A 23630-nucleotide genomic window follows, 5' to 3' on the forward strand; every position below is an offset into this window, starting at 1 on the left:
ACATCTGTGGCCACAGTTTATTGTAAGCTTTTTTTTCTGAACCCTTCAAAGGGCGCCTCCACCTTAAGGCCCCCTTGCGGACCCCACCAACAGTATCAGCGTCCTTCTCTCCTTGTGGGGCTGCCTCAGGCACTCCTATTGGCTCTCCCACCTGCACAGTCTGTTTGCCATCTTTAATTGGACGGGGTTGCCGGAGGCAGCCTCTTAATTGGCCACCTCTTCGAAGCTTGCACAGGTGGGCAAGCCTCAGAAACCATCAGGGTTGGTACGTGAAATTGGTTCCAACCATTGATGCAAAACTAATGCGGCAAGATTCCATCCATAGTTACCTCTCGTACCCCAGGAATCTTTGCCCATTTCCTTTCCATTAGCTATATGGTTGCATTATCCGGGTGAATTTCTACATTTTTAAAAATTCATTCTTGAGCTGTATAATACTCTGTACCTGGTGTTAAGGCTCTAGCCTTTACTCTGGCTATCAATGGCACACAACAACTTGGATACTGTTCCGGTAGATCTGGTACACCTTTATTATATCACTATGCAATAATACATACTCAAGTTGCTTAGCAGCCCTGCGAGTAGGAGTCCGTCCCAGTGTTCAGTTCGTTGACGAATCTGCTGTAAACAATTTTTGGATGACCAACCATGTCACCCTAATTACTGCAGCAAAGTTATTCCTGAGGGCTCTTTCTTTATACTTTTTATTTGCTATGGCCCTGTTCCATATAAAGTAAAATCTGTCTTTAACTCCTTCAGTGGTCTGTAATTACCTCCAGTGTTCCTTTCAAAACAAGCCAATTACCAGTCCAGGTGGTGGCCAACTTGGACCTCCCTCCAAACCACACACTATCCTTGAAATTCAATGGTATTATGATTGCTGAGCCCCCCCACTATCAACTTCCTGGGGGTTACCATTGACCAGAAACTGTACTGTCATAGCCATATAAATACTGTGGCTACAAGAGCAGGTCAGAGACAAGGAATCCTGCGGCGAGTAGCTCACCTCCTGATTCCCCAAAGCCTGTCCACCATCTACAAGGCACTTGCCTGGAGGGGTGCAGCTCCATCAACACTCATGACACCATCCATGGCAAAGCAGCCCACTTGTTTGGCACCCCATCCACAAACATTCACTCCCTCCGCCACTGATGTACAGTGGCAGCAGTGTATACCATCTACAAGATGCAGTATAGCAACGCACCAAGGCTCCTTCGATCGCACCTTCCAAACCCACACCCTCTACCACCTAGAAGGACAAGGGCAGTAGATGCATGGGAACACCACCACCTGCAAATTTCCTCCAAGCCACACACCATCCTGACTTGGAACTATATTGCCGTTCCTTCACTGTCACTGGGTCAAAATCCTGGAACTCCCTTCCTAACAGCACTGTAGCTGTACTTGCCCACATGGACTGCAATGGTTCAAGAAGGCAACTCACCACCACCTTCTCAAGGGCAATTAGGGATGGGCAATAAATGCTGGCCTGGCCAGCGATGCCCACATCACATGAATGAATAAAAAAAATAAACTTCAACTTATCCAAAATGCCAAAACCATGTTCTCATTTGCAGTATGTCCCACATTCCCATCACTGTTTTCCACCCTCAAGCTCCTCTAGCTCTGTGGGTGCAGTTTGTCAATTTAAAAATTCTTATCTTTGTCTTGAAATCCCTCTATGGCCTCATACTACTATACTACTCATACTATACGGGCGGCACAGTGGCGCAGTGATTAGCACCGCAGCCTCACAGCTCCAGTGACCCGGGTTCGATTCTGGGTACTGTGTGGAGTTTGCAAGTTCTCCCTGTGTTTGCGTGGGTTTCCTCCGGGTGCTCCGGTTTCCTCCCACAAGCCAAAGACTTGCAGGTTGATAGGTAAATTGGCCATTAGCAATTGCCCCTAGTATAGGTAGGTGGTAGGGAAATATAGGGACAGGTGGGGATGTGGTAGGAATATGGCATTAGTATAAATGGGTGGTTAATGGTCGGCACAGACTCGGTGGGCCGAAGGGCCTGTTTCAGTGCTGTATCTCTAAACTAAACTAAACTACCATAATGATCTCCTCCTACCTTACCTCTTTATTCATACCTTCTACTCTATCATTGGACTTTCTTCACCTCTCACTCTGTCCACTGCACCATTGATCGTCATTATTCAGCCACCATAGCCCCAATTTTAACATAGCCCACACAGCAGAATGTCCAAGTTTGAGCTCGATGCCCGTTTTACACCATGTCCGATTTTACCCAATGTTGAATTCAGTGGAGAGCAAAATCGAGCGAGTTGTTCAATGGGCGACATTCCAAACCCGCCTTGTTCCCATTGGCCAGATAGGTTACAATCGGGTCCACGTGTTTTTTGAAAATAACTCTAGTTCACTGCCTCACCATCTCTCTGCCCATTGCCAATACTTTGGTCACATCTCACCTTTTCAAACCTGCCTTCAGTTCCCTGATCCTAGCTTCTCCATTTTACTCCATTTTACCCATCGTTCGTGTCCAATATATTACTTTCCTCCTTATAAAGTTATCTTAGATGTGAGAAGCACTATATAAATAAAAGTTTTATTTTAATCTACAATTAGTTTAGAAAATAAAATTCTTTTTAGGAGTCCTTTTGTGTAGAAAACCAAATTGGCTTCAAGCATATCTTGCAGATTATGTAAACTTCAAAGATAAATAACCTCCAGATGAATGTAAAACCTTAAAACACTGATGAGTTCTGTGTCAAAAACGTAACTAAGCATTAGGGACGTCCTCTCTCTACTAACAGTTGCCTTGCTTTATCCTTCTCTATAGAGAGCAGTTCGGAAATTTGCTTCAGCTATAATAGCCTTGCCAAAGTCTATCCTAAAACTGCCAAAAACCATACTTCATTTGATAGTCAGAGCTATAAAGGTATTTCTCAGATGTTTCATGAGTGTGTGCAATGATTGCGCCTCATTCCATAGTATGCCAACACACTTAATAGAGTAAATCCCCACCACTTGACAACTCTTTAATAAATTTGGTTGAATTGCATTTTGAATGAACATTTTTTTCTGAAATGTTTTTAGTGTAATTTAAAAACTATTGTAAAGGTGAAATTTGGATGTGAAAGCATGATGGTAGAATTACCAAATAATATCTATTCTCAATGAAATTAGCCAAAATGTGGTTGCTCCCATCTCCTGAGATTGCCAGTTGGTGGGGGTGTACTGTACTTCCCTCATATATCAGTACCATTCTGCCTTATTTTAACAGGCTTTTATCTGCATGATTTAGGATTGTTCCAAAATGTTGCAAAGATAGCTGGACAGTTGAAACAATTTAGATAAGTGAAACCATTTAACAGCAATTTTAAAATAAAACAAAATTGATCTGAAGAATTTTAATTTCTGAAGTTTTCACTTACTGAGATCAGTTTATGGGTGTGTTTCAAGACTTCTTTTGCACAAGCTCGACATGAAGCTCAATTCAATGATGCAACGTTTATTGTGATTTTAACAGCTATTATTAAAGTCAAATTAAATGTATTGAGGCCTATAAAAAAAACTCTTTTGTACTCAAAAAAATTTGCATTGTATTACCATGAGCAGAGATCCTTTTTATGTAAGTGCTTAAATAGAACAAAGAACAAAGAAAATTACAGCACAGGAACAGGCCCTTCGGCCCTCCAAGCCTGCGGCGAAATGTTTATGGAATGTAAATACACAAATCAGAATCTTGTAGTTTGGAGTTGGCACTAACAGTAATACTCAGATAAAATAAAGGAAATGGAAATAATAGATTCAAACTGAATTTCATGTAGTATCTTTCAAGAAAGAAGTTGATAATGTCTGAATGCTGATTGATTGATTTTGTGTATTTTTATGTTGGTTCTTCTGCGCACCAGTTCAACTAAGAGAGCGGAAAGCACTTTGGCTTCTGTACGGCATAATATGCATGCTTTCCTTCAATGCTTGCTTTAAACCACTGCTGACTTCTTGTGCTTCTGTCGTTCTTGCTTTGCATGCGTGTGCATGTCCACTATTGGTTACATCTGTTGTGGGGAGCAAAACAACAAAAAGAAAGAAATATTGTACTGCTGAACAGATATGGTTTTCATGTGCCATCGAAAAGCACCACAGAGACAAAAGCTTACAGCTAATTGCAACTAAATTAATGCTGCTGACAAATTATTTGAACTAATCACTAACTGTGCTTTCTAATGACCTAACAGCTCCTAAAAAGTTGCAAACTAATTTTGTGGTTTTCTGTTCTGTGTAGTGCTGTACTTTGGTATTTCAAAAATAAAAACGTGGCCCAAAAAGATAAAAAATTATTTTACTGCTATTTTTGAAGCAGACTTCCACAAACAGTGGTTTAGATAGGCTTTATAGTGTATCATCTACCATGGCAGCAACCAATGAATATGCTGATAAGGAACCTCTCTTATTAGCTACAAAGGTGTGATTGAATTTATTTTTTAAAAATATTTTTTTATTTTGACAACAGGCATCAGCATTAGATACGTTCAGACCCGATACAGTATGATTAAGTGCTTTTGGAGTTCCCTCTATCCTGCTCTAATACTAACCCAATACTAAACCCCAATCTCAGAAGAGCATCCCTAATGTACCAGTTTGACATTTTTTCTTCCATCAATTCTGTGCCTTTTCAGAGTGAAATTGCCAAAATAATGCCAGTTTTATGCTGTGTAATTCTGCACACTAAAGTATAGATTGCATCTGCCCTATCTCATTTTAATTGTGACCAGCAGACAGGCAAGTAAGATTTTCACCCATCTGTATGTCTGAAGGTATTGTCTGTTACATTTTCTTTTAGACAAATCTCTATAATATGTGTCCAGCGTGATGGTGGTGGATTTTAATTATGACTTTTATATTGGTGTTTTTACAGAATCTATTTGTTGTATACCAGTACAGCACTATAGTCAAAATTGTTAATAGTGATTGAAAATCAAAATATGCAGCAAAGTCTGGTCTGAAGTTTGACTATTCCTGCTAATGCGCTGTAGATTCCATCTGTGTTTTGAACCCAAAGTGGTACAGTGTTTTAATCCACTTTTACTGTGGTGGGTTTCTGGATGTCATTTTCCTTCTCTGTTTGGATGGTTACACACTGAACCTTAAATACCGGTTAAGAAGTTATGTGAATTTTTCTTACAGTTCATTTATCAGACCTGGATGAAAGATTCAAAATCAGTATTCAAAGAAAAGAAGAAAGAGAAAAATAAGCGGAAAGAATGGGAACGCGGTAGAAAAGAAGCAGGAGGTAATTTTACTGTAGACATTTTGTAATCCACATGAAACACACTCTGCACCATTGTAAAAGTAACATTCATAACACTGCTATTCTGTATAGTTATAAATAAAGTTACAAGTTAAAATGGAGGTGCTGGATTTGGCTCCCCATTCACATTCATTGTCATTTGTTCCAGGGCCTTCCAGTATCATTATCTGTTTCACTTCTTGGTGGCCAGTGGTTAAATCAGATATCTCATTGCAATTAATTCTGATGGGAGGAAAGGAACGGCAGTGGGGCCTGACCTCGTATTCTGTATGTTAAACAGAAAAACTGTTGTGCGTTTCCATTAGTGAAATCTGTGAGATTGGTAGTTTTTGTTTGTTGAAAAGAACACTAGTAATCTGGACAGGAGATGGTGGTGCATTTCTGAAAATTGTCCATTTTGTTTGTGGTATATTTCCATTTATTTATGGAACTTCTCATTATTTTCTTTTTAAACGATATCTGAAGCCTCATTCAATAAATTTCTTAGATGAGAGTGAAGTGATGGATGTGAGAGTCTTCTTCTTCTTTGGCCTCCTTGTCGCGAGAGACAATGGGTAAGCGCCTAGAGGTGGTCAGTGGTTTATGGAGCAGCGCCTGGAGTGGCTATAAAGGCCAATTCTAGAGTGACAGACTCTTCCACAGGCGCTGCAGATAAAATTGGTTGTCGGGGCTGTTACACAGTTGGCTCTCACCTTGCACTTCTGTCTTTCTTTTTCCTGCCAACTGCTAAGTCTCTTCGACTCACCACTCTTTAGCTCGCCTTTATGGCTGTCCGCCAGCTCTGGCGATCACTGGCAACTGACTCCCACGACTTGTGACCAATGTCACAGGACTTCATGTCGCGTTTGCAGATGTCTTTAAAGCGGAGACTGGACGGCCAGTGGGTCTGATACTAGTGATGAGCTCGCTGTACAATGTGTCCTTGGGGATTCTGCCATCTTCCATGCGGCTCACATAGCCAAGCCATCTCAAGCACCACTGGCTCAGTCGGGTGTATATGCTGGGGATGTTGGCCGCCTCGAGGACCTCTGGGTTGGAGATGCAGTCCTGCCACCTGATGCCAAGGATTCTCCGGAGGCAGCGAAGATGGAATGAGTTGAGACGTCGCTCTTGGCTGACATACGTTGCCCAGGCCTCACTGCCGTAGAGCAAGGTACTGAGGACACAGGCTTTAAACACTCGGACTTTTGTGTTGCGTGTCAGTGCGTCATTTTCCCGCACCCTCTTGGCCAGTCTGAACATAGCAGCGTACACCTTTCCCATGCGCTTGTTGATATCTGCGCTTGTTGATGTCTGATTAGCAAGTTTGCAGACGACACTAAGATTGGTGGAGTAGCAGATAGTGAAGGGGACTGTCAGAGAATACAGCAGAATATAGATGGATTGGAGAGTTGGGCAGAGAAATGGCAGATGGAGTTCAATCAGGGCAAATGCGAGGTGATGCATTTTGGAAGATCCAATTCAAGAGTGAACTATACAATAAATGGAAAAGTCCTGGGGAAAATTGATGTACAGAGAGATTTGGGTGTTCAGGTCCATTGTTCCCTGAAGGTGGCAAAGCAGCGTGGTCAAGAAGGCATACGGCATGCTTTCCTTCATCGGACGGTATTGAGTATAAGAGTTGGCAGGTCATGTTACAGTTGTATAAGACTTTGGTTCGGCCACATTTGGAATACTGCGTGCAGTTCTGGTCGCCACATTACCAAAAGGATGTAGATGCTTTGGAGAGGGTGCAGAGGAGGTTCATCAGGATGTTGCCTGGTATGGAGGGCGCTAGCTATGAAGAGAGGTTGAGTAGATTAGAATTATTTTCATTAGAAAGACGGAGGTTGAGTGGGGAGCTGATTGAGGTGTACAAAATCATGAGAGGTATAGACAGGGTGGATAGCAAGAAGCTTTTTCCCAGAGTGGGGGATTCAATTACTAGGGGTCACGAGTTCAAAGTGAGAGGGGAAAAGTTTAGGGGGGATATGCGTGGAAAGTTCTTTACGCAGAGGGTGGTGTGTGCCTGGAACGCATTGCCAGCGGAGGTGGTAGACGCGGGCACGATAGCGTCTTTTAAGATGTATCTAGTCAGATACATGAGTGGGCAGGAAGCAAAGAGATACAGACCCTTAGAAAATAGGCGACATGTTTAGATAGAGGATCTGGATCGGCGCAGGCTTGGAGGGCCGAAGGGCCTGTTCCTGTGCTGTAATTTTCTTTGTTCTTTGAGAGACAGGTTCCTGGTGATAGTTGAGCCTACGTAGGTGAACTCTTGAACCACTTCCAGAGCGTGGTCGCCGATATTGATGGATGGAGCATTTCTGACGTCCTGTCCCATGATGTTCGTTGTCTTGAGGCTGATGGTTAGGCCAAATTCATTGCAGGCAACCGCAATCCTGTCAATGAGTCTCTGCAGACACTCTTCTGTGTGGGATGTTAATGCAGCATCGTCAGCAAAGAGGAGTTCCCTGATGAGGACCTTCCGTACTTTGGTCTTCGTTCTCAGACGGGGAAGGTTGAACAACCTGACATCTAATCTTGTGTGGAGGAAAATTCCTTCTTCTGAAGACTTGAATGCATGTGAGAGCAGCAGTGAGAAGAAGATCCCAAACAGTGTAGGTACGAGAACACAGCCCTGTTTCACGCCACCCAGGATAGGAAAGGGGTCTGATGAGGTACCGCTATGCTGAATTGTGTCTTTCATATTGTCATGGAATGAGGTGATGATACTTAGTAGCTTTGGTGGACATCCGATCTTTGCTAGTAGTCTGAAGAGACCACGTCTGCTGACGAGGTCAAAGGCTTTGGTGAGATCTATGAAAGCAACGTAGAGGAGCATCTGTTCGTGGCATTTCTGCTGTGGCTGGCAAAGGGAGAACAGCATGTCAATGGTGGATCTCTCTGCTCGAAAGCTGCACTGTGCCTCAGGGTAGACACGCTCAGCCATCTTCTGGAGTCTGTTTAAAATGACTCAAGTGAAGACTTTCCCCACTACGCTGAGCAGGGAGATTCCACGGTAGTTGTTGCAGTCACCGCAGTCACCCTTGTTCTTATAGAGGGTGATGATATTGGCATCGCGCATGTCCTATGGTACTGTTCTCTCATCCCAGCACAGGCAAAGCAGTTCATGGAGTGCTAAGAGTAGAGCAGGCTTGGCACTCTTGATTATTTCAGGGGTCATGCCTGTGGAATTCGCTACCACAGAAAGCAGTTGAGGCCAAAACATTGTATGTTTTCAAGAAGGAGTTAGATATAGATCTTGGGTCTAAAGGGATCAAAGGGTATGGGGCGAAAGCAGGAACAGGCTACTGAGTAGGATGATCAGCCATGATCATAATGAATGACGGAGCAGGCTCGAAGGGCCAAATGGCCTACTCCTGCTCCTATTTTCTGTGTCCTTTCCAGGGGCTTTTCCACTGGTTAGAGAATCAATGGCATCACTGAGTTCCGATTTTGTTGGCTGTTCGTCCAGCTCATCCATGACTGGCAGAGACTGGACTGCATTGAGGGTGGTATCAATGACAACATTTTCCCTGGAGTACAGTTCTAGGTAGTGTTGTACCCAACGGTCCATTTGCTTGCGTTGGTCAGTGATCGTTTCCCCTGATTTAGACTTGAGGTGGGCGATCTTCTTGATGTTGGCCCAAAAGCGCTCAATGCCAAAATACATTCCTCTGCTTAGTGGCTATGACAGGTTCCAGCTCTTCAAAGTGAGGTTGAAACCAGTCTGCATTCTGCTTCTCACGTTTGCCAAAGGTAGTCATTGCTTAGTCATAGATGGTGTCTCTGATGTGGACCCACTTTGTCTCTGCATCCCCTGCAGGAGTGTTTTGAAAGGCTTTTTCAAGTGAATTTAGAAACTTATGTCGTAGCTGTGGATAAGAAATTCTGTTAGTGTTGATGCGCGGGTGACCCTTCTGCTTGGAGTGATTGTAGCTTCTTTGGTTTGAGTCTAACTTTGCACACCAGGAAGTGGTCGGTGTCACAGTCCGCACTGTGGAAGCTGCGTGTGATTTGAACACTGTTTATAAAGGCTCGCCTTGTGACGATGAGGTCCAGCTGGTGCCAACGACATGATCTTGGGTGCCTCCAAGAAACCTGGTGACAGGGTTTAGTATGAAAGAACGAGTTGGTGATGCAGAGGTTGTGATAGGTACACAACTCCAGCAGTCTCTGTCCATTCTCATTCATCCTTCCGATGCCATAGCACCCAAGGCAGGAGGGCCATGAGTCATGGTCGGCCCCAACCTTGGCATTAAAGTCCCCCAGCAGGAACAAATGTTCGGTATTAGGAATGCTACGAATGGAGTTATTATGAAGTTCCTTGTGGAACCGGTCTTTAGCTTCAGGTGGGGAGCAGAGTGTTGGATCATAGATGCTGAGTAGGGGTACTGGTCCAGAGGGGGTGAGCAGTCGGATGCACTGTATGCGTTCCGAGCCATTTGAAGGTGGCTCTATCGTGCTGAACAAAGAGTTTCTGATGGCGAAGCCCATTCCATGCTGTCTTGATTCTTCAGGATCCCTACCCTGCCAGTAGAAGGTGTAGTCATGCTCTGTTAGAGATCCACTCGCAGGGAGGCATGTCTCCTGAAGTGCTGCAATGGCCACATTGAGTCTACTGAGTTTGTTGTTAATAATGGCAGTCTTCTGAGAGCCGTTGATTTGTGTAAGGTCTTCCGACAGGCCAGGACACATAATTCTGACGTTCCAGCTTGCAAAGCGAAGGGCTGGACCTTCTTTCCTTTTTTGTCGTGCTGTTTGCCTGACAAGTGGACTGTAACACCGCACCAATGACCATGAGCTCCAAGCACCCATTGAAGCAGGTGGACTGTGGCGGGACAGAACCTTTCTGACCGGAGGCAGCCCGGTTTGAGGTGGATTGTAGCTGTCCAGTGAGATGCGATGACTTGTCCCACCGACAAAAGCAACCCGCGGCACCCAATCTCTACGCCAATTGAGCTGGACTTTAATACTGGTAACTGCAGCCTTCCATGTTTTTTGGTCACTGTGAGGCGACTATGGAGTGACCTGTCTATGGCGCATGCCTGGGCGGAATGTATGGAGGTTGTGAGTTGCCCAAGCATCAAAACCCCCCTCTCAGCCTTACTAGTGGGATCCAAAGGAGTGCAGAGCACGACGTTTGGCACAGGAACTGCCGGAAACATGCCAATGGTGACACATGACCGGGCTGGCCCGCTCACCAGGGGATGCCCGCAGAGAGCTCAAACTCCTGCTGCTCATTTACTGCCAGAGCCGCTACGGGGTCACATCGGAGCTGGAGCCACAGTGCCCGGACTGGGGCGACGATGAGCGCATGCCAAAGGCCCAGCGACGTCTCGGGGCCCCCCCCACTGGTCTCGTACGGAAAATCCTTGATTGGATCCCGGGAGAAGAAGCTCCACATCGCGGCTGGCCATAGCACTGACCCCCCCCCGCCCCACCCCACCCCCTCCCCCCTTCGCCCCTCGCACTCCCTTTCCCCATCCCCCTTCCCACTCCCCCTCCCCCCTTCCCCTCCCCCCTTCCCTCTCCCTCTATGAAATAGCACAGTTTACTTATTAGCTCCTATCCCTGAGCAGGAGCCCTAACAACCCCACTGCCTTGTGGATGTCTGAGGAGAGACCACGGCTAAGGGAGTAAACCCTAACAGAAAATCCGGAGCGGAACCCCTAAGGCGGCCATGTGTGAGAGTATTCTTCACTTATTTACTTGTTAGATTTTATTTTCATCTCTCTGTTCAGATATTTGTAGTGTCTACTATAAAAGCATTATGAGATCACTTAGGTAGCTGTTTGAAAGAATGTAGAAAAATGGAGCAAATGCATGGATCAAACTATTGAAATAACATTGAGTTTGATGACATGCCATTTCACAATCTTTGCTTAGGTCACATTACAATTGAATGTGAAGAGACAGAAGAACTACCAACACCAGAAGAAGTGCACAAACATTCTAATGCACCAGGTATGACAGACCCTATCATCAGAAGATAGACAGAATCTTAATTCATGCAGAAGTCCATCAGGCAGAGGAATTACATCAGTTTTCAATCATAGGGTAAAGTTTAACAATTGGAACTAATTGGCACCAAGCTTCACATAATGAAGATGCCTCTTTAGAATTCAGGCATGGAGACTGTCCCATCCCATCAGGTTTTTCAGTTTCATATTAATGGACAGAAAACCAATGGGATACAAATATTTGACCTCTATGTCCAAATGCCTGAAAAGACGCCTTGTGCACAAAATTCAGCACCAGATATAATATGTAAAACTTACCCAGCCTCTTAGTTTTAGTTCTGGAATAACGGGCTGGATTTTGTGTATGCAGAGGCTGTGCTTCCGGTGCTGGGCCGAAAAGGGGAAAGCCCGCCTCTGCCTTTTCCTGCCCACCCCCTCCCCACCACCCCACCAGGGCGATCCTCTCGTCTTTTTTCATCACAGTTTCACAAGTCAGGATGCCCATCCCTTTAAAGATGGCCAGCATCTCCGCAGTATCTGCAGTGCCACCGGGAGGGGTGGCCACTGCCAGTATTACAGAGGCCTTGGACCCAGGCCCAGTGCTGGAACCCCAGACCAAAGGTAGGTGAGGCGGGGTCGCCGGGGCCAGTCCGGAATGGGGTGGGGTGAGGGGGTAGTCATATTGAGCAGGGGGAGGGGTGGGCATGGTGTAGTGGTTCCCAACAGGGGTTCTCCATGGGCCACAGATTACCACGGAGGAGGGACCCCCCCCCCCCAAAGCCCGCAGAGAGGGCACCTCATTTTACAAGACACCCTCCCCCTCCCCCCGCCGCTGGTAAGATCTCAGCGGCAGCAGGAAGAGGCCCTTAATTGTCCGTTAATAGGCCACTTAAGGGTTTCAATTGGCCTCTGGGCTGGAATGCTGTCGTCGGCCTATCCCACCCCCAATAAGATCACTTGGCGACGGAGCAACGAACCCTCCACCTCTGCCACCTGTCACAAATCTCCATGCCCCCATCACCTCTGACCCACCTCTGACCCCACCTCAGGAGAGCCCATAAAATCCAGCCCATTATTTCACAACTCTGTTATAAGAGACCCAAAACTGCACAATGTACTTTAAGTCAGTTTAGTCATTAGGGTGCAGGGGTTTAAAATAACTCCCTCCAAATCAATTGTTATTAAGTTGCATCTAAGTACATGATTAGAATTGTTGAGATATATATATATATATATTTACCTGCACATATTTCACATGCCCTGTCCTAGTTATTTATTTAGAGATACAGCACTGAAACAGGCCCTTCGGCCCACCGAGTCTGTGCTGACCAACAACCACCCATTTATACTAATCCTACATTAATCCCATATTCCCTACCACCTACCTACACTAGGGGCAATTTACAATGGCCAATTTACCTAACAACCTGCAAGTCTTTGGCTGTGGGAGGAAACCGGAGCACCTGGCGGAAATCCACGCGGTCACAGGGAGAACTTGCAAACTCCGCACAGGCAGTACTCAGAATCGAACCCGGGTCACTGGAGCTGTGAGGCTGTAGTGCTGACCACTGTGCCACTGTTGCCTTGCACATGATTTTGCACTGATCCACATTAAACTCTACCTGTCATTCATTTTGTAGAAGAATAGCACTGTTAAAATGCAGCAGTATGGGGTAAATTTTGCGATGTAGAGCTTCTGGGTCATAGATGAGAGACTGCATATCTTCAATTCAGGCATGGAGGCCAGTGCACCCCATTTACAGTTCCACAATTTTCCATCTACATGGAAACAGGAGTAGACCATTCAGCCCCTGGAGTCTATTCTGCCATTCATTTAGATCGTGATTAATCTGCGCCTTAACTCCATCTACTTGGTTCAGTTACCTTTAATACCCTTTCCGCACAAAACTCAATCAATTTCAGCTTTGAAATTTTCAATTGACCTAGCCTCTATTCATTTGAATGGAAAGAAAATCTTGAGGGCCTACCTCCCTATCTGAATTCCCTGTATGCACTCCATGCTGGCAGGACTAAATTCACTCCTATTTTTCTTAACTGTCTATTTCTAATAATCCTTTCCTTTCTGTTTCCCAGATAATGTTATCAAGCGGGTGTTTAATCTTCTGAAGTTCACGTGGGTTCTCTTCTTGGCTCTGGTGGATAGTTTTACAAAATGGCTGAATTCAATCTCAAAGGAATGTATTGATATATCCACTGTGCTGAGGATAGAGAGATGTATGCTTACAAGGGAAGTGAAGAAGGTATGGAATGTTGACATCATTCTTAGAATCCTGTTTATTAATTGAAAAGATTTAATTAGGATTCAATTTCAAAAATGCTGCAGTCTGTTACCCTGCTTATACTCAGTATATGTCTGTTATCCTGCCCTTATCCTATTTGTTGATAATTGGGGTGATTTTCAACTAGTAGCCAAAAGAGGCACGAAGTCAATAGGACAGCCATTCCACTTGCTTGTTCATGCTGGCCTAAGGCCCATGCCTGGGTATCAGTAGCATGCCGGCAGAGAGCTGTAGGCTTCAAACGGGTGGCATGATGTAGCTCGCTGGTTCCAGATGGGTGGGATATCAGGAAGATCTCTGAGTTGGCCAGCCGGCAAGGAGGCAATCCAAGGAACGAAGTGGGAAGGGGAGGCCTCGAATGGGACAACAACAGGACGACATTATTTAAGGCTTCGGAATGCAGGTTAGGCTGCTCAATGTACTGAAAAACATTAGATTACAAGGTGAAGAAGGCCTTTCAGCTCATTCCATCTCATAATTCCATAATTACAATATTATTGTCTTTGAATTACAGCTATTCCATTCTAGTTTTTTCTTAAATGAGTCCAGTGTGCTCAACTAACCTTCCTGGCAACCATCTCAAGCCCTTGATCATCCTTTCTGACCTCAAAAAATATTATCTTAGGAAAATAATGCACGATTTTACTCCCATGAAGGCATAGCCCTGCACATAATCACAATCAATAAAACTTTTCCATTTTTAAATTATTAAATTGCATCACAATAACCGTTAAATTTATGAACGTTTTTCCTTTTCAGATTTTGGAATTAACAGCATCTATGAATCACAATACAGTTTATTTTTAATTCTTTCATGTGATGTGAGCATTGCTGGCAAGACGAGCATTTGTTGCCCACCCGTAACTGCCCTTGAAAAGGTGGTGGTGAATAATTAGGCAACTTAAGCAGGACAGTAATTGTATAGTATTTTTAAATGAAGAAGCTGCAAAATTTGGTTCCATGTTGTCACTGGTTTCAGCACTACAGGAGCCGGGAGATGAAAACTTGAGGGGGGATCCACTCCTGCTGACTTCCAGTGCAACCTGCACCAATCACCATGTTTTGAAGGGTGATAATGCAAGCATCCCACCAATGCACTGGAATCATGCAGAGGGGGTTCATTGTGATGTCAGTCAGCCTCTAATGTTAATTTGGTACACAACTAGCCATTTTGCCCTCCCTATTAATGGCCTCTTTTAACCATGCATAGCTGAATGTGCATTCAACTGCACAAGAGACCCACCCGACTGCCCTCCTCCCCCTCCACCACCATCTACCCGCACTATTAAAAGGCATTATCATTCAATTTTCAGCAGAAGTGCTTTTGACTTTCTTTTGCTGCTGTAGCATTAGTGGAAGTATTGTGTTGTTGGAAGAGTTGACAGTTCTTTCAGACAGAAGACAATGGTACTGGACCTTTTGGAAGGAGTGCTGTGAATTTGAAAGGCCTTTGAGCACAACATTTCTCCTGGTCATGGGGGGAGATTGGCAGTTCCTCTTAGGCTGCAGCAGGACAGGGAGATGGAGCAGAGGCAGCAGAGAGAAGAAGCTGTTTATAGAGAGAGGAGGAGGACTCTTAGCAGGAGGCCTTACCCATCTAGGGCCATCAGACAGCACTTCTCCGACCTGCACCTCAGCCAGGAACAGTTTCTGCGGCGCCTACACTTCATTGAACCTGACCTGCAGCTGTAGAATAGGGCGAGGGTGGTGCTGCCAGTGACCGCCAAAGTCACTTTGGCCCTCAATTTCTATGCCAGCAGATCCTTCCAGGCTGGAGCCAGCGATATTGCCAACATCTCTCCGTTTGCCGTCCATCACAGCATGTGAGACATCACTGAGGCCCTGTGAGGGAACTTCATTGTCTTCTTTCAAAGCAGACAGAGAAGCAGAAGGAAGGGACACTTGATTTTGCCAGGATAGCAGGATTCCCAATCGTGCAGGGAGCCATTGAATGCAGGCATGTGGTTCTTCGTGCGCCACATCTCAACAGGGAAATGTACCTAAACTACAAAAGATGCTGTTCCCTAAACATGCAATCATGTTGATGAATTTCTGCTATCCTTATAGGAGTCCAGTATGCTCAACCAACCTTCCTGGCAACCATACTCAAGCCCTTGATCACACTTTGTGACTATTCTCAGATAATATCTTAGGAAAATAATGCACCTTTTTCTTCCCATGAAGGCATAGCCCTACAAATAATTACAGTCAATAAATTCCAGCCACCATGTGGATAGCTGTTCAGAAACAAGGGCTACCCTCTCTACACAAGGCTTGTGACTCCCTTCTGCCAGCCAACTACGCATGACAGTGTTCCTACAATGCAACTAGGAACGTCGTGAGTCAGAGTTCAGCAGCATCGACTTCTCAGTGTGAGCCCTCCAGTATTCGGCAGAGTATGTCTTACAATGTGCTATGTCCTCGACAACCTCGCTCTCATGAGATCACAACCCTTGCCTCCAGGCTTTTGGCAACCGCCACAGGAGGAGGAGGAACAGAGGGCGTATCCGGGACATCATCGCTCCGGACAGACTGTCTGTGAGTGTCTCATCAGATTCCGCTTCCCCTGAAAAAATTCCCAGATCACCATTGATCCACACTTCCCTACCTTTCCATCCCTCTGTCACGGACCTTCTCTTGGCCAAAATCCTGAAATAATAGAAAACACAAAACAACCATTCCATACCAACTTAATCCAAAAACACTTAATACTGAACTAATCACCATGGTGCTTTCCCTTAGTCCCTGACTTGTGAGTGTCTTCACCTGCTTGGTGCTCCTACGCAGTGCTACCCCAGAAGCTGGAGAATAGCTGGTGGAAGGCTACTGACTTCCAGTGGGGGAGACTTCTGTTAATCTTGCAGGTCCCTCTGGTCTGCTGCTCCATTGCTCTGCTTCCTACCTGCTGCAGCCAATATGTACTTCCTTTAAGAAGTGCAGGCTAGCTTTAATTGGTGCTAGCCTTGCACAAACCTGGGCCCCCTGATGAACATGCAGCCTCTCAGCAGCACGTTGAGTGCTGGGCTGCATTCCACAATCATGGAGTTGAGAAGGCAGCAGAAGTTTGCGTGCTGGCTGCATCACTTTCACGAAATAATCGCGCATTGCAATCCCTGTGCCTACTAAATGGCCTTACCGCATTTTTAGCCCAGATAAAGCTACCTCCCTCCGAGTAAGTGGAATCCTTGGACTAGAAATTCCCTTGCTTCCTGCATGACCAACATATCATTCTGTGAGGTGACAGGCATGTGCAGGGGCAACAGAGACAGTGCCTCTGGGTCTGTAGCCTGACAGGGAGATGGAGTAGAGGCCCTCTGCCAAGTTGTAGCCATACTCCTCCATGCTCCTTGACAGGAGGCTGCCTAGCAGACCAGCCAATGCAAACAGTATCTTGCTGTGTATGCCCATCAGTGCTCTCCTGTGTGCCATCCCATCAAGATTTTCATCTACATCCTCTTCGGCAGAACCCGTCTGCGATCTCTCTCTCGTGCCCAGATGACACGCCATGTGCTGATCCCAACTCTACATTAGCGTCCAAGGTAGTGCAGTATCAGTATCTGAGCTAGTGACTGCATGTTAGTTGAAGCAAAGGGGCCTCTTCATCAGTGCTGTGCTATTATTCTCTCTCCCTCTTCCCCATTGGGTTGCTGTGGCTGGGCAGATGGCAGTTCTTGTGTGTCTGAAAGCAGGAACTCATAAGGGAAAAGTTGGTGAAAGAAAGGGGTCTGGAGTGTAAAGCAAAAAGTCCATGGTCACATCATCAGCAACTTGCTCATCATGCCAGACGAAGGTGTGCTGAGAGTTGAGAAGGTTCATAAGTTGGAAACATACTGTGATTCTCAAAGGACCAGCAATGCCATGCGTGCCCTGTCGGAGCCAGCCCCATGATGCAGACAATTATCTCCTCCATAGGTCTCAGGAGATGCAGATATCCTTGTTGGGTGCTGGTTCTGCTCTGATCTCTTCTATTCTGTTCACCTTGTCCTGTAAGAGGGAGGGAAGAATGTCAGTGATTGCCTAAACACAGTACAATACAATGTGCCTGCCACAGCTGAAGATCTTGATGTTTGTGGAGGCAGCAAGAGATGGATGTGAAGCTGGCAGCATTGGTAGGTGTGTAGGGGTAAGGTGGAGTATCTGGATGTTAGTCCTGAGTGCCAGGAACTGGTGCTGGATGTGGTGCATTGAATAGCGTGAGAAGTTGGTGGTCTGGTGTGGGTATGAGATGTCGTGTGAAAATGCAATCACTGATGTTGTCCACTCGTGTAATGTCATTAGACTTCTTGTGGCACTGCTGCCAGGACCTCCAGATTCTGCGGGTTAACCTCCCTGGCCACCTACTCCTACTTCCTTCTGAGGGTGGTCCTTGAGGGCCTCTTGGCACCCACCACCACCCCCCTCCCAACACCCCCCCCCCCCCACCGCAGAACCAGAGCTTCTGTCCTCCTGCCCACTTCCAACACTAATGCCTCTAGTGTCACATCCTTCACCCTGGAACCCTCTCTCTGCCCTGGTGTTCACCTTGCCATCATTTAAATTGCAGCAATATTCTTCAGTGCAGCCTATCTTTAAGAGGGATAGCCTGCCTTTAAGAAGAGCTGGCTGCACCGTGTGATACGTGAACAACACTATTGGGACCTCCTGCTGAACACACAGGCAGCCAGCAGTGAAGGGCCTGCTCTGCCAAACATGATAAATATTTAAATGAGGTGGATGCACCGAATTTGTGTGCTACACAGCTCAATCCAGGCAGGTGTGGGCAGGTCACAAATCACAAACCCCACTCCCGAAAATCAGGGTAATGCAATTTCTAGTTCCTTGTCTTCATTCAAGAAATGAGCCTCATATAGAGATTCTGAAAAATTGATGCATTACGATAATCCATTTTTAACCAAAATTTGCTTTTGTCAGATTTGTTCAATGCAAATTAGTCCTCTATAGTTGATTGTTTAACCATTCATCATCTTTTGTGCTACTCTGCTATAGGGAAACGTTCCATGCCGTGACAGTATCCATAATTACTACAAGCACCAGATGAAGTTGCACAGTTCACGGGAGTCAGGTCTGGATAGAAATGATGATGGTGCCAGATGTGCTGCTTTAACTATTCATGAAGGAAACCGGGAAGTGGGTGCTGAGAGAATGGACAGCACAGATTCTATAGCTTCTCGTGATAGTCTGTCCAGGTAGTTGCTTAGAAATGTTTGTTCCCAACATTTTATATTTGTTTCCTATCAGGAAATATTTGAATCAATTGAATTCATTTTGACCAGACCTAAATTTAGGAGATGTAAATAAAAATCGAAACCAAAGTATACCTGGAGCAGGCATGCCATTGCACAGTGTTTAAAATTCTGTGGTGTGTTAAAGACATTTCTGCAGATCCCAAACTGCCCCGACAGTCTTTAATAGAGTTTCAATGTTCAACTAATCAGCACAATGGCCAGGATCTTACCAGCACGCGGGTCCTGAGTCCACGCAGGCAAATGGTGGGACCGTGGTGGCAATTTTACTGGTGGCGACCAATTAAGAGACCGCCTCCGAGACTGCTGGCCCAATCGGAGGGCCGGCAGCTTTACAGCCTCGGCAGCGCCACCAATAGAGGTAGCCATTGCTGAGGCTGCAAGGAGAAGAGGGCTTACATTCATATTCTGTTCTCCCTTTCTTTATCAGTTTCTTGGTTCTCCTTTGCTGTATTCTAAAATCCTCCCAATCCTCAGATTTACTACTATTTCTGGCAACTTTATAGGCCTTTTCTTTTAATCTTATACAATCCTTAACTTCCTTTGTTATCCACGGTTGACTGCCTTTACTTTTGGGGGTTTTGTACAGGTTTTGAAGGAATGTACAGTTGCTGTCAACTATGTGATATTTCTTTAAAGACGATCCGTTGCCTATCTACTGTCATACATTTTAATGTATTTTCCCAATCCACCTCAGCCAATTTGCCCCTCATACCTTCATAATTTCCTTTGTTCAAATTTAACACCCTGGCTTCAGATTGAACTACCTCACTTTCAAACATAATGTAAAATTCTATCATATTATGGTCATTCATCCCTAAAGGTTCTTTTACAACAAGATTTTTTAATTAGCCCTTACTCATTACATAATACTAGATCTAAAATTGCCTGTTCTCTAGTCGCTTCTTCAACATACTGCTCTAGAAAATCATCCCTAACACACTCCAGAAACTTGTGCTGCACAGCATTAGTGCTCATTATGTTTACCCAGTCGATATGCAGATTGAAATCACCCATGATTACTGTATTACCCATGCCACATGCTTCTCTAATCACCTGATTAATACCATGCCCCATACTACCACTACTGTTTGGTGGCTTTTTTTATTCATTCATGGGATGTGGGCATCGCTGGCTAGGCCAGCATTTATTGCCCATCCCTAATTGCCCTTGAGAAGATGCTGGTGTGCTGCCTTCTTGATCCACTGCAGTCCATTTGGGGTAGGTACGCCCACAGTGCTGTTAGGAAGGGAGTTCCAGGATTTTGACCCAGCGACAGTGAAGGAACGGCGATAAAGTTCCAAGTCAGGATGATGGGCAACTTGGAGGGGAACTTGCAGGTGGTGGTGTTCCAATACATTTGCTGCCCTTGTACTTCTAGATGGTAGAAGTCGCTGGTTTGGAAGGTGCTGTCTAAGGAGCCTTGGTGCATTGCATCTTGTAGATGATACACACTGCTGCCACTGTGCGTCAGTGGTGAAGGGAGTGAATGTTTGTAGATGGGGTGCCAAACAAGCGGGCTGCTTTGTCCTAGATGGTGTCAAGCTACTTGAGTGTTGTTTGAGCTGCACCCATCCAGGCAAGTGGAGAGTATTCCATCACACTCCTGACTTGTGCCTTGTAGATGGTAGACAGGCTTTGAAGAGTCAGGAGTTGAGGTACTTGCCGCAGGATTCCTAGCCTCTGACCTGCTCCTTGTAGCCTCGGTATTTATATGACTACTACAGTTCAGTTTCTGGTCATGGTAGTCCCCAGGATGTTGATAGTGGGGGATTCAGCGATGGTAATGCCATTGAATTTCAAGGGGAGATGGTTATATTCTCTCTTGTTGGAGATGGTCATTGCCTGGTACTTGTGCGGCGCGAATGTTACTTGACACTTATCAGCCCAAGCCTGGATATTGTCCAAGTCTTGCTGCATTTCTACACGGATTGCTTCAGTATCTGAGGAGTCACGAATGGTGCTGAACGTTGTGCAATCATCAGCGAACATCCCCACTTCTAACCTTATGATTGAGGGAAGATCATTGATGAAGGAGCTGACGGTGGTTGGGCCTAGGACACTACCTTGAGGAACTCCTGCAGTGATGTCCTAGAGCTCAGATGATTGACCTTCAACAACCTCAACCATCGTCCTTTGCGCTAGGTATGAATCCAGCCAGCAGAGGGTTTTCCCCCTGATTCCCATTGACCTCAGTTTTGCTAGGGCTCCTTGATGCCATACTCGGTCAAATGCTGACTTTATGTCAAGGGTATTCACTCTCACCTCACCACTGGATTTCAGCTCTTTTGTCCATATTTGAACCAAGGCTGTAATGAGGTCAAGAGCTGAGTGGCCCAGGCGGAACCCAAACTGAGCGTCGCTGAGCAGGTTATTGCAAGGCAAGTGTCGCTTGATGGCACTGTTGATGACCCCTTCCATCACTTTACTGATGATTGAGTGTAGGTTGATGGGGCGGTACTTGACCGGGTTTGACTTGTCCTGCTTTTTGTGTATATGACATACCTGGGCAATTTTCCACATTGCCGGGGAGATGCCGGTGTTGTAGCTGTACTGGAACAGCTTGGCTAGGGGCGTGTGGCAAGTTCTGGAGCACAGGTCTTCAGTACTATTGCCGGAATATTGTCAGGGTCCATAGCCTTTGCAGTATCCAGTGCCTTCAGTCGTTCCTTAATATCACGCGAAGTGAATCGAATTGGCTAAAGTCTGGTATCTGTGATGCTGGGGACTTCAGGAGGAGGCCGAGATGGATCATCAAGTCGGCACTTCTGGCTGAAGATTGTTGCAAATGCTTCAGCCTTATCTTTCTGATGTGCTGGGCTCCCCCATCATTGAGGATGGGGATATTTGTGGAGCCACCTCCTCCAGTTAGTTGTTTAATTGTCCACCGCCATTCACGGCCGGATGTGGCAAGACAGCAGAGCTTCGATCTGATCCGTTGGTTATGGAATTGCTTACCTCTGTCTATTGCATGCTGCTTACGCAGTTTGGCACGCAGATAGTGTTGTGTTGTAGCTTCACCAGGTTGACACTTCATTTTGAGATATGCCTGGTGCTGCTCCTGGCATGCCCTCCTGCACTCTTCATTGAACCAGGGTTGGTCTCCTGGCTTGATGGTAATGGTAGAATGGGGGATATGCCGGGCCATGAGGTTACAGATTGTGGTTGAGTACAATTCTGCTGCTGCTGATGGCCCACAGCGTCTCATGGATGCCCAGTTTTGCATTGCTAGATCTGTTCGAAACCTATTCCATTTAGCACGGTGGTAGTGCCACACAACACGAAGGAGGGTATTCTCAATGTGAAGGCGGGACTTCGCCTCCACAACTACTGTGCAGTGGTCACTCCTACCAATACTGTCATGGACAGATGCATCTGCGGCAGGCAGATTGGTGAGGACGAGGTCAAGTATGTTTTCCCCTCTTGTTGTTTCCCTCACCACCTGCCGCATACCCAGTCTAACAGATCTATCCTTTAGGGCTCGGTCAGTAGTGGTGCTACTGAGCCACTCTTGGTGATGGACATTGAAGTCCCCCACCCAGAGTACATTCTGTGCCCTTGCCACCCTCAGTGCTTCCTCCAAGTGCTGTTCAACATGGAGGAGTACTGACTCATCAGCTGAGGGAGGGCAGGAGTTGTTAATCAGCAGGAGGTTTCCTTGTCCATGTTTGACCTGATGCCATGAGACTTCATGGGGTCCAGAGTCGATGTTGAGGACTCCCAGGGCAACTCCCTCCAGACTGTATACCACTGTGCCACCACCTCTGCTGGGTCTGTCCTTAGCTCCACCCAAACAGATTCCCCATTTTCTTCTTCCAATATGATCCCCTCCCTTACAAATGTACTGATCCCATCCCTTATTATCAGCGCAACACCACCTCCTTTTCCTTTTTGCTTCTCATTCCTAAATGTCGAATATCCTTGAATATTCAGTTCCTAGTCTTGGTCACCCTATAGCCATGTTTCCTTTATGGTAATTAGATCATTCCCATTTACCTCTATTTGGGCCTGTAAATCATCTACCTTGTTGAGAATGCTGCGTGCATTCAGCTGGAGTGTCCTTAACCTTGTGTTCTTGACATTCTTCATTCTAAGCCTAGTTGATGCTCACCTTTGTTTCGCCTGCCTTCTAATGTCACTTGCTACTTTTCTACCTCCTGTTACCAGCTTTACTTCCTTCCAATTTGAGCTACCCCTCCGGTTTCCATCCCCCAACATGCAAGTTTAAACCCTCCCCTACAGCACTAGCAAATGTCCCTGCGAGGATTAGTTCTGGTCCTGTTAAGGTGAAGCCCGTCCATCTTGTACAGGTCCCACCTGCCCCAGAATCTGTCCCTGTGCCTCAGAAATTTGATGCCCTCCCTCCTTCACCAGTTCTCCAGCCACATGTTCAATCAATCTATTTTCTAATTCCTATGCTCACTAGCACATGGCACTAGGAGTAATCCTGAGATTACTGCTTTGGAGGTCCTGCTTTTTAATTTCCTTCCTAACTCCCTAAAATCTGCTTTCTGGACCTCATCCCTCTTCCTACCTATGTCATTGGTACCAATGTGGACCACAGCCTCTAGCTGTTCACCCTCCCCCAGAAGGATGTCCTTCAGCTGCTCCGTGACATCTTTGACCCTGGCACCAGGGAGGCAACACCATCCTGGAGTCATGTTTACTGCCGCAGTAACGGCTGTCTGATCCTCTGACTATCGAATCCCCTATCACTATTGCTCTTCCACTCTTCTTTCTCCCCTCCTGTGCTGCTGAGCCACCCGTGGTGCCACGGACTTTTCCCTAGCTGCACTCCCCCGAGAAACCATCACTTTCACCAGCATCCAAAATGGAAAACCGATTAGCAAGCAAGATAGACTC

At 45.9% G+C, this 23630-nt stretch overlaps 1 protein-coding gene across 1 annotated transcript in view; it reads left to right on the forward strand.

Moving 5' to 3' along the window:
* LOC137369779 (piezo-type mechanosensitive ion channel component 2-like) overlaps positions 1–23630 on the forward strand; it is a 1207705-nt gene that overhangs the window by 1034915 nt on the left and 149160 nt on the right. The window contains exons 34-38 of the mRNA XM_068031235.1: positions 2805–2903; positions 5156–5261; positions 11151–11228; positions 13319–13485; positions 18511–18710. Coding sequence (XP_067887336.1) covers positions 2805–2903; positions 5156–5261; positions 11151–11228; positions 13319–13485; positions 18511–18710 — 650 coding nt within the window. The remainder of the gene's footprint in view (positions 1–2804; positions 2904–5155; positions 5262–11150; positions 11229–13318; positions 13486–18510; positions 18711–23630) is intronic.

This window comes from Heterodontus francisci, chromosome 5, assembly GCF_036365525.1.
Source record: "Heterodontus francisci isolate sHetFra1 chromosome 5, sHetFra1.hap1, whole genome shotgun sequence".
In the NCBI taxonomy this organism is placed as follows: domain Eukaryota; kingdom Metazoa; phylum Chordata; class Chondrichthyes; order Heterodontiformes; family Heterodontidae; genus Heterodontus; species Heterodontus francisci.